Source organism: Plasmodium malariae (assembly GCF_900090045.1).
Source record: "Plasmodium malariae genome assembly, chromosome: 14".
NCBI lineage: Eukaryota > Apicomplexa > Aconoidasida > Haemosporida > Plasmodiidae > Plasmodium > Plasmodium malariae.
Genome location: NC_041788.1, coordinates 3,339,677 through 3,356,696, shown reverse-complemented (window position 1 = coordinate 3,356,696; position 17,020 = coordinate 3,339,677). Strand labels below are relative to the sequence as shown.

General features: G+C 23.1%; 3 protein-coding genes across 3 annotated transcripts; 1 reads left to right on the top strand and 2 right to left on the bottom strand.

Annotated features, from left to right (window-relative positions):
• Positions 1-5,084: 5,084 nt before the first annotated feature.
• PmUG01_14081800 (conserved Plasmodium protein, unknown function) lies at positions 5,085-8,143 on the bottom strand (the record flags this gene model as incomplete). Its single annotated transcript, XM_029008418.1, has 3 exons — positions 5,085-5,130; positions 5,256-5,371; positions 5,945-8,143. The coding sequence occupies 3 exons, from the start codon at positions 8,141-8,143 to the stop codon at positions 5,085-5,087; spliced, it is 2,361 nt and encodes a 786-aa protein (XP_028864710.1).
• A 4,501-nt stretch (positions 8,144-12,644) lies between these two features.
• On the top strand, positions 12,645-13,523 carry PmUG01_14081700 (bax inhibitor 1, putative; the record flags this gene model as incomplete). Its single annotated transcript, XM_029008417.1, has 1 exon — positions 12,645-13,523. One exon carries the CDS (start codon positions 12,645-12,647, stop codon positions 13,521-13,523), a length of 879 nt encoding a protein of 292 aa, XP_028864709.1.
• Positions 13,524-14,928: 1,405 nt separating this feature from the next.
• Positions 14,929-15,771, bottom strand: PmUG01_14081600 (conserved Plasmodium protein, unknown function; the record flags this gene model as incomplete). The annotated part of the gene is made up of 1 exon (XM_029008416.1): positions 14,929-15,771. One exon carries the CDS (start codon positions 15,769-15,771, stop codon positions 14,929-14,931), a length of 843 nt encoding a protein of 280 aa, XP_028864708.1.
• Between the last annotated feature and the right edge of the window lie 1,249 nt (positions 15,772-17,020).

The window sequence follows — 17,020 nt, the reverse complement described above, 5'->3', positions numbered from 1 at the left end:
TTTGCTTATATTACTACTACAAACATTATTATTCTTATTTTTTTTTTTAACTTATATTGTATACGCGTTTTCGTAAATTTTTTTTACATATACATATATGAACAAATATGTATAAATATATATATATATATAATATATATATATATATATATATATATATAATATATATATAAATAAATGCATACATATATAAATATATACATATACAAATTATATATATAAATAAATGCATACATATATAAATATATACATATACAAATTATATATATAAATAAATGCATACATATATAAATATATACATATATAAACATATCTATAAAAATATAGATGTATACATAAACATATTTACATATACATATATAAATATATATTTTTTTTCCCCTTAATATTATGTAAAGCACATGTATGAAACCTTTCTATATATTTTTTTTTGTCACTTGTTGCATATATGCTGTAAGTACTATTCAATGTACGTGTAGCAAATATTTAAAATATACTGTTCTTGTTCACATGTACGTAGTATATTAGGGTAAAATATATATACATAAATAAATATGCATACATACATTTATATGTACATATTTATATCTATGTATGATATATATTTATAATATGCATTTCAACATTTTCCTTCCATTTGTATTTTTACTATTTTAATTTTTTTACTCTATACATCACATGTAAAAGATATATAAATATATTTATATATATATATATGTATATATGTATATATATAAGTACATGTACATACATAAATATATGCATATGTACATATTTATATATACATAAATACATTGCATACATATATTTTTTTCCATCACTGTTTGTACCGTTTTTTGAATTATTTTTATCGGTTTTTTCTTTTTTTTTTTTTTTGGTTATTGCTTTTCCATAACTGATTTAACAAATACATATAATTTTTACAATTATGCAGTGTACATATATATATATATATATATATATATATATATATATATATATATATATTATTTACATAATACGTATTTTATTTCGAAAAAGTAAATTGTAAAATTAAACTTAAAAATGAAATAAGTTGCATAATGTATAATATTACATACATACTAATTTATATATATATATATGTATGTAATATATGTACTTACATATATATATATATATGTACATATTATGTATGTACATACTACTATGTATATTTGTACGCATAATTACGTATGTATATATAATTCAATAGCATATGTAATTCACATGTAACAAATCAGAGGTAAAAATAGGAAAAAAAAAAAAAAAAAAAATATGCAAAGTCGACTTTTTCATTGTTAAATCATTTAGCATAATATACAAATAATTATTAACAATTTTGTTTTAAAAAAAAAATATACTATTTAGTAACATTTAAACAAAAGTTATTAATTTTGCTATAATTAGATATACAGCAACATATATATATGTATATATAAATATATACATGTATTTTTTAATATATATATTCATTTACATATATACTATATATATATATATATTTAACGTATAACACGTAACACATACTTTTACATATACATAAAAAAATATACGTATATAATATATATGGATATACATATATACATACGTATATTTATATGTATGTATATTATATTTGTATGTATGTGCAAATTTGTTTATATAAAGAAATATAATTTTTATTTCTTTCCATTTTAAAAAATAAAATAAAATTATTAACAAGTTAGGGAAAAAATGGAAAAAATATGAACATATTATAAATTTAACAAGATGGGGAAAATGGAAATTATAAAAAAAAAAAAAAAAAATTATTAACAAGTTAGGTGAAATTGAAGTAATTAAAAAGAATAATGGATTAAAATATGACGAAATAAAAAAAAAAAAAAAAAAAAAGGACGAAGCAAAAAATTGAGGGAAATAAAATGACAAAGCAAAAAAGGAAAAAGTAAAAAAAATTACGAAATAAGATTTGATGAAGCATAAAATGCCAAATGGAAAAATAATTAAATAAAACATAAAAACAAAAACGTAAAAATAAATACATGAAAATGGTTAACTGGTTAAAAAATATATATATAATATAATATATATATGTATATATATATATATATATATATATATATATATATATATATATATATATATATATATATAATATATATATAAAAAAAAAAAAAAAAAATTGTAATTAAAAAATAAATATTTGAAAAAATTAAGTCATATTAAAAAATAAAAGTCTGCATAAAAAAAAAGCATGATTATATTTGCTAACATGATAATTTTTTTTTTTTTTTTTTTTTTTTTATTACGTGAATAAATTTGGTATTACACCTGTTGCTTATTTATTCATTTCCTTGTATCTTTATTTCTTTACATCCACATGTCTTTAAACCTCATATGGTTTACACCTATATATTATTACACCTTTATTTCGTTTCACGCTTATTTTGCTACAACCCTATTTCGTTACACATTTATTTCTTGTAACCATATACCACCTGTTCCATGAATTTTCGCATATATATATATATATATATATATATACCCATACATACATATGTATACATATGTATACATATATTTAACAGTGAACAAAATTTACTTATTTATTATCCATAAAGGGTAAAAAATAAAAATGCAAAAACATTTTTATTTATTTCAATACAAAATCATAATCCGTTCATCATTTTTTGCCACCTCTTTATTTTGTTTTTCGTGGATGTATTTTAAAATCAGTAAATAAGTGAATACTATAATTATATGTTTTTTCTAGTAATATTATAAAATATATAAAAAAGAAATGAGTCATATGCATATAAAAAAATATATTTTTATAAGAATTGGTCCTTTTTTTTTTTTTTTTTTTTTTTTTTTTTTGTTTTATATATTCCAATAATGTCATATTTAAAAATATAGTACTCAAAAACAAAACGTTCAGATATAGATTAAAGGCATATAAAGGAAAAATATATTTCATTTCAAAGAGATATCGAAACGATATCGAAACAACAAAAGAAATAATTCATAATTATATAATACACTTTAAAAGCAGAAATAATTATGATAAGCATCACTTTAGACCACATCCACAAGGGTTAAAAATGAATGCAAAGAACTGTGTAAATGGTCAAAGTAAAAAACATTGCAAAAGAACTATACACCTATTTAACCCGTGCCCATGTGCATACAATGTACACATATATACAATTGTATATATATATATACATACATACTTGCATATGTATCTATGTACCTGTGTAGAAGCATATACATTACAAAAAAATAAAATGGCATGAATGCAAATCCATTGAAGCTTTATACTCCTTTTATAAGTATTAATTCCACGTTTTTATTTTTGGTATTTACGGATTTATAAAGTTGAAAAGAATAAATAAAAAAAAAAAAATGCGTGTTGAATTAAAATTTACAAGTCATGTTATTATAGCATTATATAATATAAACCATATAAAACCAAATGTTGCATAAATTTAACACCCCCTTTTTGGTAAATCCATTTTTTCTTTTTTGTCATATATAGAGCACATATATTCAAAAGTACACAATAAATTTGGTTTCCTTTTTTTTTAATGTATTTTCATATCATACATTAAAACAAAAAAAAAAAAAATAAACGCTCCACATAATCCTGTAAAATTACGACGAATGTACATGCTAAGAACAAGTATCAACTGATATTTCTTCAAATGGACGTTTTTTAAATGGCAAAAACCGCAATTGGTTAATGTATCCATATTAGCCTCTAAAAGATAAATTTTTTTTTTTTTTTTTAACATTTGATTTAAGTAAATTTAAAGAGTATATACTTTTTTTTATCTTGAATATAACTTAAATGAAGTGCATAGATTCACTCTAATTATTTCTGTTATGTTATATTATGGTATACGGCGTTACAGTATGTTATATTACTTTTTTTTTTTTTTTTTTTTTTTTTTTTAATAGCATATTGTTATACGACAACTAATCCTATAAAAAAAAAAAATGTAAATATTTTTTTTTAATGCCAAATTGAACACTTAACCAATCATTTTTCAACATTACATTTGCTTCATAAAAAATGCATAAGCATTTAATTTTATATGTACCTATTTAATACACGGGTAATTTTCCATCTTGCAAAATAACTACCATTCAGCTCATTTTTCACCGCATTTTTTTGCCCGAATTTTTTGTAATACAATTACACATATATTAACCCTTAACACTTAATACTAGCCTCCATTTTTAAGGCCCCACGTAATCATAAATAAATACATATATATATATATATATATATATATATTAGTATATGTATCAGGTAGTACTGATATGTTCTATTTTTAAAAATCTTCTGATAACTTTTTCCATAAATTTAAAAGCAACGCACTCTGTTTCTTTTTCCTTTTCTTATCTTTTTCCTTTTCTTATCTTTTTCCTTTTCTTATCTTTTTCCTTTTCTTATCTTTTTCCTTTTCTTATCTTTTTCCTTTTCTTATCTTTTTCCTTTTCTTATCTTTTTCCTTTTCTTTTCTTTTTCCTTTTCTTTTTTTAATTTATGCCATTTTGGCTACCTGAACTGGTGCAAATAATGACAAAGCAATATTCTTTAGATACACCACTCTAATTTGAAATTATTTACCATTACATATTATTCATCATTAATAATAGAAAGCAAAAGGGAAAAAATGCAGAAATAGTATTAAATAACTGTGATATGTACATACATTTAAACGATAGAGAAATAACAACGTAGCGATGTTCTTCATTTATCAATGATTAAACCAGAAAAAAATTTTAATTAATAAACTTGAAAAAAACGAAAAAAAAAAAAAAAAAAAAATTATTCCAAAATTGCATTTTCAAAATATAATATTAAAAAAAAAAAAAATAAAAGAACTACACTAAGTGGATGAGTAGGTAAGTCTATAAATACGTAATGGCGTAAATGTATAACACACCAATGTGCAATTAATACATATAATTGCCTCTTGTTTAGCAAGGGACAATGTACAATGGTACATATTTTTTCACAACAAGAAAGAAACGTATTATACGATTATTTTTAATATAAAGTAACAAAAGGTTTCTTTAACCTTACTTTCGTTTCTTCAATCTGACTTCATTTTTTTTTTTTTAAATCCTTTGAAGAGCTCTCTAAAAATGTAAAGTAATGAAATAAAGAAGTAGGGATGTGAATAAGTGGATACGTGAAAAAATTATGGAGTTGAAAAAAACGTGCACTCTCGAAAGCAAAATTGCTGAAATTTCTATATAGTAACCTGCATAGGGCAATTGTTACTGGAATTATATACGGAATAAGTATTGGAAGAACAGATGCTAATAAAAAATCTTTTGACAGGATATCATATATAGAAATTGTGTCGTCCTTTAGAAGCTGAAAATAAAAAAAAAAAAAAAAAAAGACATAAATCAAAAAGCGTATATACTTCTACACACATATATATATATATATGTATATGTATATGTATACATGTTTATATACGCATAAACGACAAATATATGTGTACACATTATTGAAAACGTATCTTTTTCAAAATCATTTGCACGGAAACACCTGCACTTTTTTGGGGCAAAGTTATGGTATAATGTATATAAAATTTTTCAGCGATTTTAAATTATTTTATATATATACACACAAATACATTTATATACCCATATACACCTATACTTATATACACATGTACATATATGCCCATATTCACCTATACTTATATACACATGTACATATATGCCCATATTCACCTATACTTATATACACATGTACATATATGCCCATATTCACCTATACTTATATACACATGTACATATATACCCATATACACCTATACTTATATACACATGTACATATATACCCATATACACCTATACTTATATACACATGTACATATATACCCACATACACCTATACTTATATACAAGTATACTTACATACACATGTGCCAATTACCTGCAGTGAGTCCTGATAAGCGGACTGAGCTAATGTTACTGCCGCCTTAAAGTATATTTCCCTTTTGCGCATTACACTGTTATTAGTACCATCGCCGTTATCTTTCAAATGCGAATGAAAACTTTTTTCAACTGCTCTATCTATATGATGTACCCTACACTTCTTCCCAGTCATATAGTCTAAGCTACAGTCAATATTATTTAAAATGTTGTTATACACGTCACGTGTGTGCAATGGAATTCTTATATATATACTCATATTTGATATATCGACAAATTTTTGTACATTGTTTAAGGCTTCTACTATGTAATATGTATACGCTTCCCTTGCTAATACTAATGTTTCATAGTCGGATATTCCACTTTTCAAGGGAATATCATAAATAAAGGAAAAAGAGAAACCATCATAGGTAGTAATTATATAAGAAAATGAGCTCTCATTATCTCTTGAATAAGTTTTTACATATTCAATTTGATATGTATCCGAATTAAAAATATTATGGACACAGTCAGGAAAATTTGCACATAACCCTAAAAATCCTCTTATATTAGAAACAAAAATCCCACTAATTATATGGGACTGACCTGATACGTCAATAATTTTTTTTCTCTTATCAATATTATTCAAACGATTAAAAAAATTGTTTATATATATAACACCCCATTCCATAAATGAAACAGCCGTTTCTATTTTTTCGTTTAAATTGTTATAAAAATAAATTTCCTGACCATTAGGAAATATGGATATTAAGTTAATATTTTTTGGAATTTCATATGTGGGTTTTTTCAAAATATTATCAAACATTACTTCATCAAATATATTTGTAAATTTTGTTACTCTGTCTAATAATATCAACCTGGTATTATTCCGTTCGTCGGTCTTCTTTTCTTTTTTGATATATACATCATCTCTTTCTGATATTTTAAAAAGATCTATATTGCTTATGATTTGTTCATAAATATTAATTTGAAATATGTTTAATAGTTTTTCAATAAAATTTCTCATATATGGATAATAAAAATTATTGTAAAAATCCCAAGAAGCAATGAAAACAGGGGGGTTTACACCATTCATAAAAGTTTTACCATTTTTATTACTGCTTCCATTTTTTCCTTCTTTATTTTGCTCTTCCTGATCCATACAATCTAAATTTTTACTCAATCCAGAATCGTTGTTTTTATAGCCATATTTCCACTGATTTTGTCCAGTATCATATTTTTTTATTTTGTAATTTTGCTCATTATAAAGGCTACTAGCTAAATAAAAATTTAATTCAAGTTCTGGAACAAAATGTAACAACCTCTTCTTATCCGTTTTAAAAAAAAAGGAATTTTTTACCACATTCCAAATTTCTTTTATGAACTGTTCATAATTTTTTTTTTTTTTTTTTTTTTTATTTATTTCTTTATTTATTTCTTTCTTTATTTCTTTCTTTATTTCTTTATTTATTTCTTTATTTATTTCTTTCTTTATTTCGTTCTCTATTTCTTTATTTCTTTCTTTCTTTATTTCTTTCTCTATTTCTTTATTTCTTTCTTTCTTTATTTCTTTCTCTATTTCTTTATTTATTTCCTTCTCTATTTCTTTCTCTATTTCTTTTTCTTTTTTTTCATCCTGTTCAAATTTATTATAATAAATTTCAATAATATTCGTTGTTGATAAGGTAAAAGATAAGTCCTGTTCTTCTTCTTTCGTGTTTTCATTTAAATAAATATAATACGTATTGCTAATAAATTCATGAACTTTATTTTTTGACAACAATATTTTTTCGCAAATATCAGAATATTTTCCATTTTCCGCATTTTTAATTATATCCTTATTAATTAAATGTGAATTAATAAAAAAAAGATCTTTTATATCAAATAATCTGTGTGAAGTTAGCTTTTCTTTATTATTTGCATTAACTTGTTCATCAATAAATTCTTTTAGTCTAACCCCAAATGAGTCAATTGTTTCCTTGTTACTACACGCAGTAACGATTAGTAAATTAATGCATATATTGGAGTTAAATTTTTTTTCCACCTCAACATTATTCATGTTATTCCCATTTTTGTACACATTTTGGACAAAATTACTGGAACTTCTTAACCTTTCAGATGGAATATTATACCTTTCATAATTATTTATAGAATATATAATTATCACATATACAATAAGGGACAATGCATAAAATATGATGCAATAAAATCTTGAATTCATATCTTATTTTATAATTAAAATTTGGCTGCCTTACTATTTTCTTCCTGATGCCATTTATATTGTCACTAGTTAGGAAATACATGCACACACGCGTATGTGTTGTAATTACATGTGTGTATGGTATTTATATATATATATATATATATATATATATATATATGTACATGTATGTGCGTATGGTACTTTTATATATACACATGTGTGCGTATTGGCTTGTGTATACATGCACTGTTAGCTCACCATGACCGTAAAAATCAAGGGTTGTAAAAATAAAAAAATATTTTTTTAAATAAAATTTTCTGCAAATGGATATCCTTCCACCAAAGGATTGGAGTTCTTTTTATTGTAATCTCTGTATTCTCGCTTCCATAAAATGTAAAAGTACAGGTAACGAAAAAGATTATTGAAAAAGCCTTTTCACATATGGCATTTTGCATTGGTACTACCGTAAAACTATGTTCATTTTTAAACCTCCTTATTAATTGAGGTAAATTAGCATTATATTAAACATTTAAAAAAAAAAAAAAAAAAGGACTTGCGAAATTTCCGGATTGCACTTGTGTATGCCAATTGGGATTTTATTATAGTTTTTGTTTTTGTTTTTGTTTTTATTTTTATATTTTCTATATTTTGTTTTTATTTTTTGTTTCTATATTTTGTTTTTATTTTTTGTTTTTATTTTTTGTTTCTATATTTTGTTTTTATTTTTTGTTTTATTTTTTGTTTCTATATTTTGTTTTTATTTTTTGTTTTTATTTTTTGTTTCTATATTTTGTTTTTATTTTTTGTTTTTATTTTTTGTTTTTATTTTTATATTTTCTATTTTTTAATTTTTTTACTTTTTATTTTTCAATTTTGCTATTTTTTTTTTTTTTTTTTTATGCCTTCCTTTTTGAACAGAACGAACAAGTGCCATTTAAAATGCGTATTACCATGCTTATTATGTGTTTATAATATAATATGTTAACGTGTGGACCGGCTTATTCATTTTCTCTTGTTTTCAGTTAAAATTTACAAAAATTTTAGCATTATGAGTAGTACTAAAAAAACATATATATATATAATTATATTGATAATATTAGTACATATTATCAGTTTTCCCCATTTCGCATACAAAATATGTGTATATGTATTGATCATATTTGCAGTTTTCCCCACGTCGCATACAAAATATGTATATGTATTGATCATATTTGCAGTTTTCCCCATTTCGCATATCTTTTCTGCGCTTTTTAAAATATCTCCATTTTAATATTAGAACAGGGATAATAATGACCTACTTAGTACATCAATACGCATGTGTGCTGACAAAAAGACCATTTAATCTTACATTTTTTACGTAGAATGACAAAGATTTAAAGATGCACATATTCTTATATGTAAACATGCACTTTTTTTTTTTTAAAATCATTATTTAACTGAGAATTATATCGTACACACACTTTCCATTTGTGCTACTTCATTTTCTCTGTAATATATTTAAAACAATTAATTATTTTTACCTACGTACTTAATCAACTTGAAGATCTTTAAGCACAAATTTTTTCATATTTATTTTATTTTTTAATATATATATACTAGTTGTGTGTTTCCCTTCGTCCTGCATAATTTTAATTTTTTTTTTTTTTTAAAAAAAAGACAACATAAGACACAAAAATAAGAAAAAAAAAAAAAAAAAAAAAATATATATATATATATATATATATATATATATACATATATGATATAGTCGATTTAGATTCTATAACTTTTATAAGCATTCGTTTCTATGATAACGTCCTTTAAACAAGTATAAAAAATTAAATTTCTTTTTTTATATGTTATATAACGGAAAATTTTTAATTATTGTCTTTTTCTAAAAATTTTGATATAACGCAGGTGTTATACAAATATAGCTCGCCCCTTAAAAAATATTTTTTTACATAATTAGTATTTTCAAAAATGGGAGTAATGGGAATAGCACTTTGTAGTTAATATACATGCAAATGTAAGTAGGTACGTATGTACATATGCCTGTATGGGTTTACACATTCATATAAATATATAAATATATATATATATATATATATATATATATATATACATATGCTTTACAATTAGCGATTAATTATTTTTTCCCCTTTTTCCTCTTCTCTTATACCGTTTTGCGTTAATATAAAATTATAACTAATTAAATGCTTAATTGCACACATTTCAAACTAGGCATTAACAAGTGAACAATTTATATAATAAAAAAAATAAATGCCTGATGTTCTTTTTTATGTGTTCAGCAATAAAAAGTATTAACATTAAAAATTATTCATTAGCGATTATTCATTAACGATTATTCATTAACGATTATTCATTAACGATTATTCATTGTCGATTATTAATTATCAATTATTCATTAGCGATTATTCATTAACACTTTAATTAACATTTTAATTAACAATTTGTACACTGTACGAACTTACGGCATTTGCTTGGTTAGTTATATAAGCTTAGGGTATACATAAACGAAACGTTCATGTACATATATATATATGTATATATGCATATACGTATACTTACATTAAGTATAACTCATATAATATATTACAGAGTGTACTTTTTTTCTCTTTTTCCATAGTGGAATTATTCCTGCTTTGCATTTCAGTTTTCATTTCTTCTGTATAACGTCAGCTATTACTTAGTACTATTATATATAGTCCTTCTTTCAATTTTTTTCTTTTTTTTTTTTTTTTTTTTTTTTTTTTTTTTTTTTTTTTTTTTTTTTTTATTTTTTCACTTTACTCTTTTTTTCATAGTTACTAATATATTTTTTTTTTTTTTTAAATCCTATTACAGCAATTTGAATTTATTTTGCAAAAAGCTTAGTATGTTATATTATAAGCATATCACTATTAATAATTATAGTAATTATAATAATAGTATTGATAAAAAAAAAAAAGAAAAAAAAAAGAGTCGTGTTTTCTACTATCATTGAACTTCTTTCTTTCTTTCTATTTTTTTCATGTTCATTTGTCAGTTTCCTTTTTTCGGCAAAAAATATAAAATATAACAGAAGTAATTGCATATATATATGTATATATAAATATATAGTATATTATATAATATATATTATAAATATTGATTATATATATATATACAAATATTTACTCATATATTTAATATATAAATACATAGCTAATCATATATGCAGTATATTATTATATTATGCATGCAATGGTTGAAAATCCACAGCGAACGAAATTTTTACAGTTCAAATATGAGAACAAATTTTTGCTTACATTTTACGTACATTTTTTTTTTAATACCATGTTACATTACTAAATTTACAAATTATTGATAAATATACATTCATACTTATTATATACATTTATGTACATATATACATAAAATGTTACTGAGAAAATTTGTAAATTTTACAAAAAGGTTAAAAATGTTAACACAAAAAACAAGGGTACCATTTTTTCATTTTATATGGTTTTCATAAAAAAGATATATTATAATTATTATTGTATATACATAAAAATATAAAAAGTTAACATATATATGTATGGTGCAACTATTGTACAATATTTGATTATACCACATATATGTGTTATAATGTAATATACATAAAATGTATAATAATATATATATATATATAATATATATATATAATATATATATTCATATTATATGTATATATAATAATAAATAAAAAAAATTGAACTATTTTGAATACAAACAAAATTGCAAAAAAAGCGGTTTTCTTTTTTTTTTCATTTTTTTTTTTTTTTTTTTTCTTTTTTTTTTCTTTTTTTTTTTTATTTTTTTTCTGAATTTTCAGAATTTTTACCTGAACAAGCAAGCTTTAAAAACGTGAATTTTGGCTGTTTAAAAAAAAAAAAAAAAAAATGAACTTATGTATATATATATATATATATATATATATACGTATAATTCATGTACCACTTAAATATTGTAAATTATGTACAACAAAAGTATATGTAAATTTCATGTTTAATACATGTATAATTTATGTACAAATATATTATAATTTTTTGTACAATTATATAATCGTTACTTACGTGGAGAGAGTATATACATATATGTATACATATATACATATATATGTAAATGTATGTATATTTTTAGCAAGGGTGGTTTTAAAGAATAGAATAATTTTTTGATAGAAAAAATTCCTTGTAATATAAACTGCGACATTTTTAAAAACGCGTGTATAATATTGAGGACCCCATATGTTCATTTAGTTTTGAAACATTTTTGTAAGTACCGAAATTCATTAGTTGTGCATCCGAATTGTATACATAAATTTAAAATATAAATTATTTGACAAAGTTCATACTTGTTACAACAAACTTCAAGAGAAAGGCGAGCAAAATTGAAAGCAAAAATAGAAAGGGGTATATATATATATATATATATATATATATTTATATATACATAGCAGTACATACGTGTATTCGCCCAGCTTTTACACCGACAAACGCGTGCGCACTTGTAATATTAAGAAATGTACAACCAGAACGGAAGAGAAAATAATACTGGTGCAGGTGGGGCCCCTACTGGGCAAAGTTATGGAGCTGTTTACAACCATGGATCATACAACTATAACTATGGACAAGGAAAAGTAAACAATGAACAAAAGGGTTATTACTATGACACTCCAGGTACTGCTACAGCAGCTAATGGTGGATTGTACGATGAATATTCACTAAATGAATTTTCTTCAACAAAGATTAGACATGGTTTCATTAGAAAAGTATATTCGATCTTATCTATCCAACTCCTTATTACCTTTGGATTTTCCATATTAGCAGTTTTACATAAACCTTTTAACGCATTTATAATTACCAACTATACTTTGTTTTTTGTGTTGGGTATATTGTTAAGTTTACCTATAATGATTACTTTAGCTTGTTCACCATATATAGCCAGAAAATACCCAACTAACTATTTTCTATTACTGTTAATAACGATCGGAATGACATTAATTGTTACATTAGCTAGTGCAAGAACAAATTCAGAGATTTTTTTTTATGCATTTGGAACAACGTCAGTTGTAGTTGTTGGGTTAACCATTTTTGCTTTTCAAACTAAATGGGATTTCACTGGGTGGTACGTTTTTCTTTTTATGGCATTTTTAATATTAATAGTCCTTGGTATTGTAGGAATTTTTGTCCGAAGTAAAATTTTCAATTTAGTTTTTGCAGGAATTAGTGCTTTTCTTTTATCCATCTCAATTATTGTTGATACCCAACTTATTATTGGAGGAAAACATAAAAAATATGAATTTTCAGTGGACGATTATATTTTTGCTACGTTAGCCTTATATATGGACATTATTAATTTGTTTCTTTCCATATTATCAATTTTTTCAAATACAGAATGATGTAATAATATTATTGTATATACAGTTATTAGCAGTAGTTTTCTTTCTTTTTTTCATTTTTTTTTCCCTTTTTTTCCTTTTCCCTCCTTTTTTTTTTTGCGTTTTAGAATATAATTAAAAGTTTAATTTTTAATGTATAAGTATAATATATTTTCCAGTTACAGAAAAAAAAAAAAAGAAAATAAGCGAACAGAAAGAACAGAAGAAAAAAAGAATATGCATGTATGTATGTATATATATATATATATATATATATATATATGATATGATATGATATGATATGATATGATATGATATGTGCTTCTAATACATTGCAGTGCTTTTTAAAATAGCTTAACATTGAAAAATGATGTCATTTTGCTTAATGTTTTTCCGTCCTTTTTCTATGCCCTACTGCTCTTAAAAGAGCGGAAAAAGAACAGTAGGACAAGCACAAAGTTTAGCAGTTTATGTGTATATAAATGTGAACGGCCGAAAAAATGAGAAGACTATATATTGTAGTAGTTATCTTTATGAACAAGTCATATTTAATATAATCTGTTCAGAAAATTCGGACATTTTTTTTTTTTTTTTATCTTATTACTTTAGACAAAGTTACAAATGGGTTTGTATGTATATATATATATACATATACATATACATATACATATACATATACATATACATATATATATACATATACATATATATATATATATACATATACATATATATATACATATATATTATATATATATACCTAGAACTATTTTTCCTTTTTGCTTTTCAAAAGACACTTCCTTGTTTAAAGAATACGAATATTTCATCCCACATTTTCATTCGTCACTTCTTTAATTTTTTTGTTATAAAAAAAAAAAAAAAAAAAAAAAGTTTACTCTGTAGAAGAAAAACGTTTTGACAGTTTCTTTTTCGGCCGTGTGATTACCCGCGCACATACACAATGGCGAACAAATACATAGACATTTTTAATGAAGCAGTCAAATGTGCACTTAAAAGACAGAAATATTTATTTTCGCTCAGTAAACATTTGACCATTTTTAGCGGTAAATAGTCGAAAAATTTACAAGCATTTCACTTAAAAAAGATCACAAAAAAAAGGCGCAAAAAAGTACAGACAAACACACAAAAAAAAAAAAAAAAAAAAAAAAAAAAAAAAAAAAAAAAAAAAAAAAAAAAAAAAAAAAAAAAAAAAAAAAAAAAAAAAAAAAAATAAAAAAAAAATAAAAAAAAATAATAAAAAAAAAAAAAAAAAAAATAATAATAAACAAACTGCTAAATTAATTAACATACGTTTATGTACCCGAATGTGTCATCATCAGGGCGATGAAAACAAACATTTTTCCAAAACAGTTACCTCTGACAATCCATCCTTAAAAGGGCCATCTCTAAAAAGTTATGCACCGATTTACGAAATATATCCGCTTAACTTTTCCCAAGTATTTTTAATATTAAATTTAGGGGACTTTTCAACATTTAAAAAACTATTCATATTCTTATATTTATTGTTAATTATGTTGTTGCTATCTACATCTTTAATGTTTTTTGGACCACAGGAATTTTCATTCACCTTGTCTACTAACGAACTTGTATCTATTAATGTATTGACATCGTCCACAATTTTTTTATGACTTATGAATCCTGTGATACAACTACTAGAAGAAGAGGTATTTCTTTTAACCAATTCTGATTTACTGCGTTCACTAAGATATGTTTCATTTTCTTTAGTTTTTCTCAACTTTTCTCTATATTTCCTAAATATTGAATCACCTGAATTCTTTTGTTTTTGTTTGTTTTTGTAGTCTAAGTTTTCGTAACTAATAAAATCTCTGGTTATTTTATTTTCATCTGTGTATAATTCATGTCTTTTCATTTCTTCCTCTTCTCCTTTTTCTTCTTTTTCGACTTGTACTTTTTCCATTTTTTCAGCTTGTCTAATATTCAACAATTTGTAAACTTGATCTTTTAATATATAATATAACTTTTTATACCATGGAAAATTTCTATATTTCGAATTATAATAGTTAAAAAAGGTTGGAAATTTACAACTGCTGATATTATTTTTCCACTTATTTTTTATAATTGTAAAATATTCAAGTGTATCATTTTTCGTTTTCTCAAATTCACAGCAGAGTTTTTCTAGCCAACTTGATTTACTCTTCTTTTTTTTCGTTTCTACATTTTTTGTTAAGTTAAAAACTGTTGCTGATCTGTCCTTTGAGTAGATATAAAAGTCAGTTATCCTTTTCATTTTGCTTAAATGTGTCTCTAGATTGGCAATGTAGTGGAAGCTAGGTACGCAAAGCGGGAAAATTGGACGCGGAGAAATATGAACAGTGCAGAAAAAATAAACTGTGCAGGAAAAATTAAATTGTTCAGAAATAATAAACTGTGCAGGAAAAATTAAATTGTGCAGGAAAAATGGGTAGTAATGACAAAATGAACAACGTAGGAAAAACAAAAAGATTGGACAAAATTAAACCTCCTTTATTTTACTTATATGATGTTGTAGAACCTGCTTTCTAAATAATCGTAAGGAATTAAATTTTTGTATAAAATGACGACTGAAAATATACGTATTACATACTTTTCACATACATACGGGAAAAAAAAAAAAAAAAAAAAAAAAAAAAAATTAGGACATTAAATATACCTTTTTGGCGAACATGTGTATTATTGTCTGTTCATTTTTTTTTTTTTTTTTTTTTTTGTCCTCAAAAACTGGAAATAAAAAAAAAAAAAAAAAAGGCTCTAAAAAATAAGCGCATTTTAAATGTATTTATTTATTTACGGATTAAAAAGCGTATGTTAAATTGTGAAGGTGCAAAGTGGTAAAAAAAAAATAATAATAATAATAATAATACACACATAGGTTAGTAATACATACTGTATAAAACGTAATGCAAAATACACAATATACCCATCCTATACACCAAAAACGATCTGAAGAAATACAAGAATCATCATTCTACATTCTCGATTTTTGGCATTCATGTCTTTGTAAACACAATGTGAAGTTGAATTAGTTCATCATATAGGTTTGCAAAGAGTTCAGTTGTGCTAACAAAAATAAATATCCTTGTAATAATGCACACAAAGGGATATATTAGCAGCTTTCTTTTTTTTTTTTTTTTTTGTTTTTTTAATATACGGATTATTTAAATTATATATACATATATATATATATATATATATATATATATATATATATATATATTGGAAGAGCTTTTATTGTGTTTTCTTCTTTTTTTCTTAAAAACGTACTTTTTTCAATATAGCTAAATTAGTTTTTCCGCGTTTTTCTGCTTTTTTTTTTTTAAGTCTTAATTGTAATTCATGCAACACATGGAAGGCATGAAAATAAAGAATGTTGGAGTACTTTCCCTCATTTTCCTTTCCAATTTTTTGCATTTTCTTTTTACTTCTTTTATCGACTTCACGATTTAAAACGATATCGATATAAATACATAATTTGAAGAATTAAATAAGTCCATAACTGC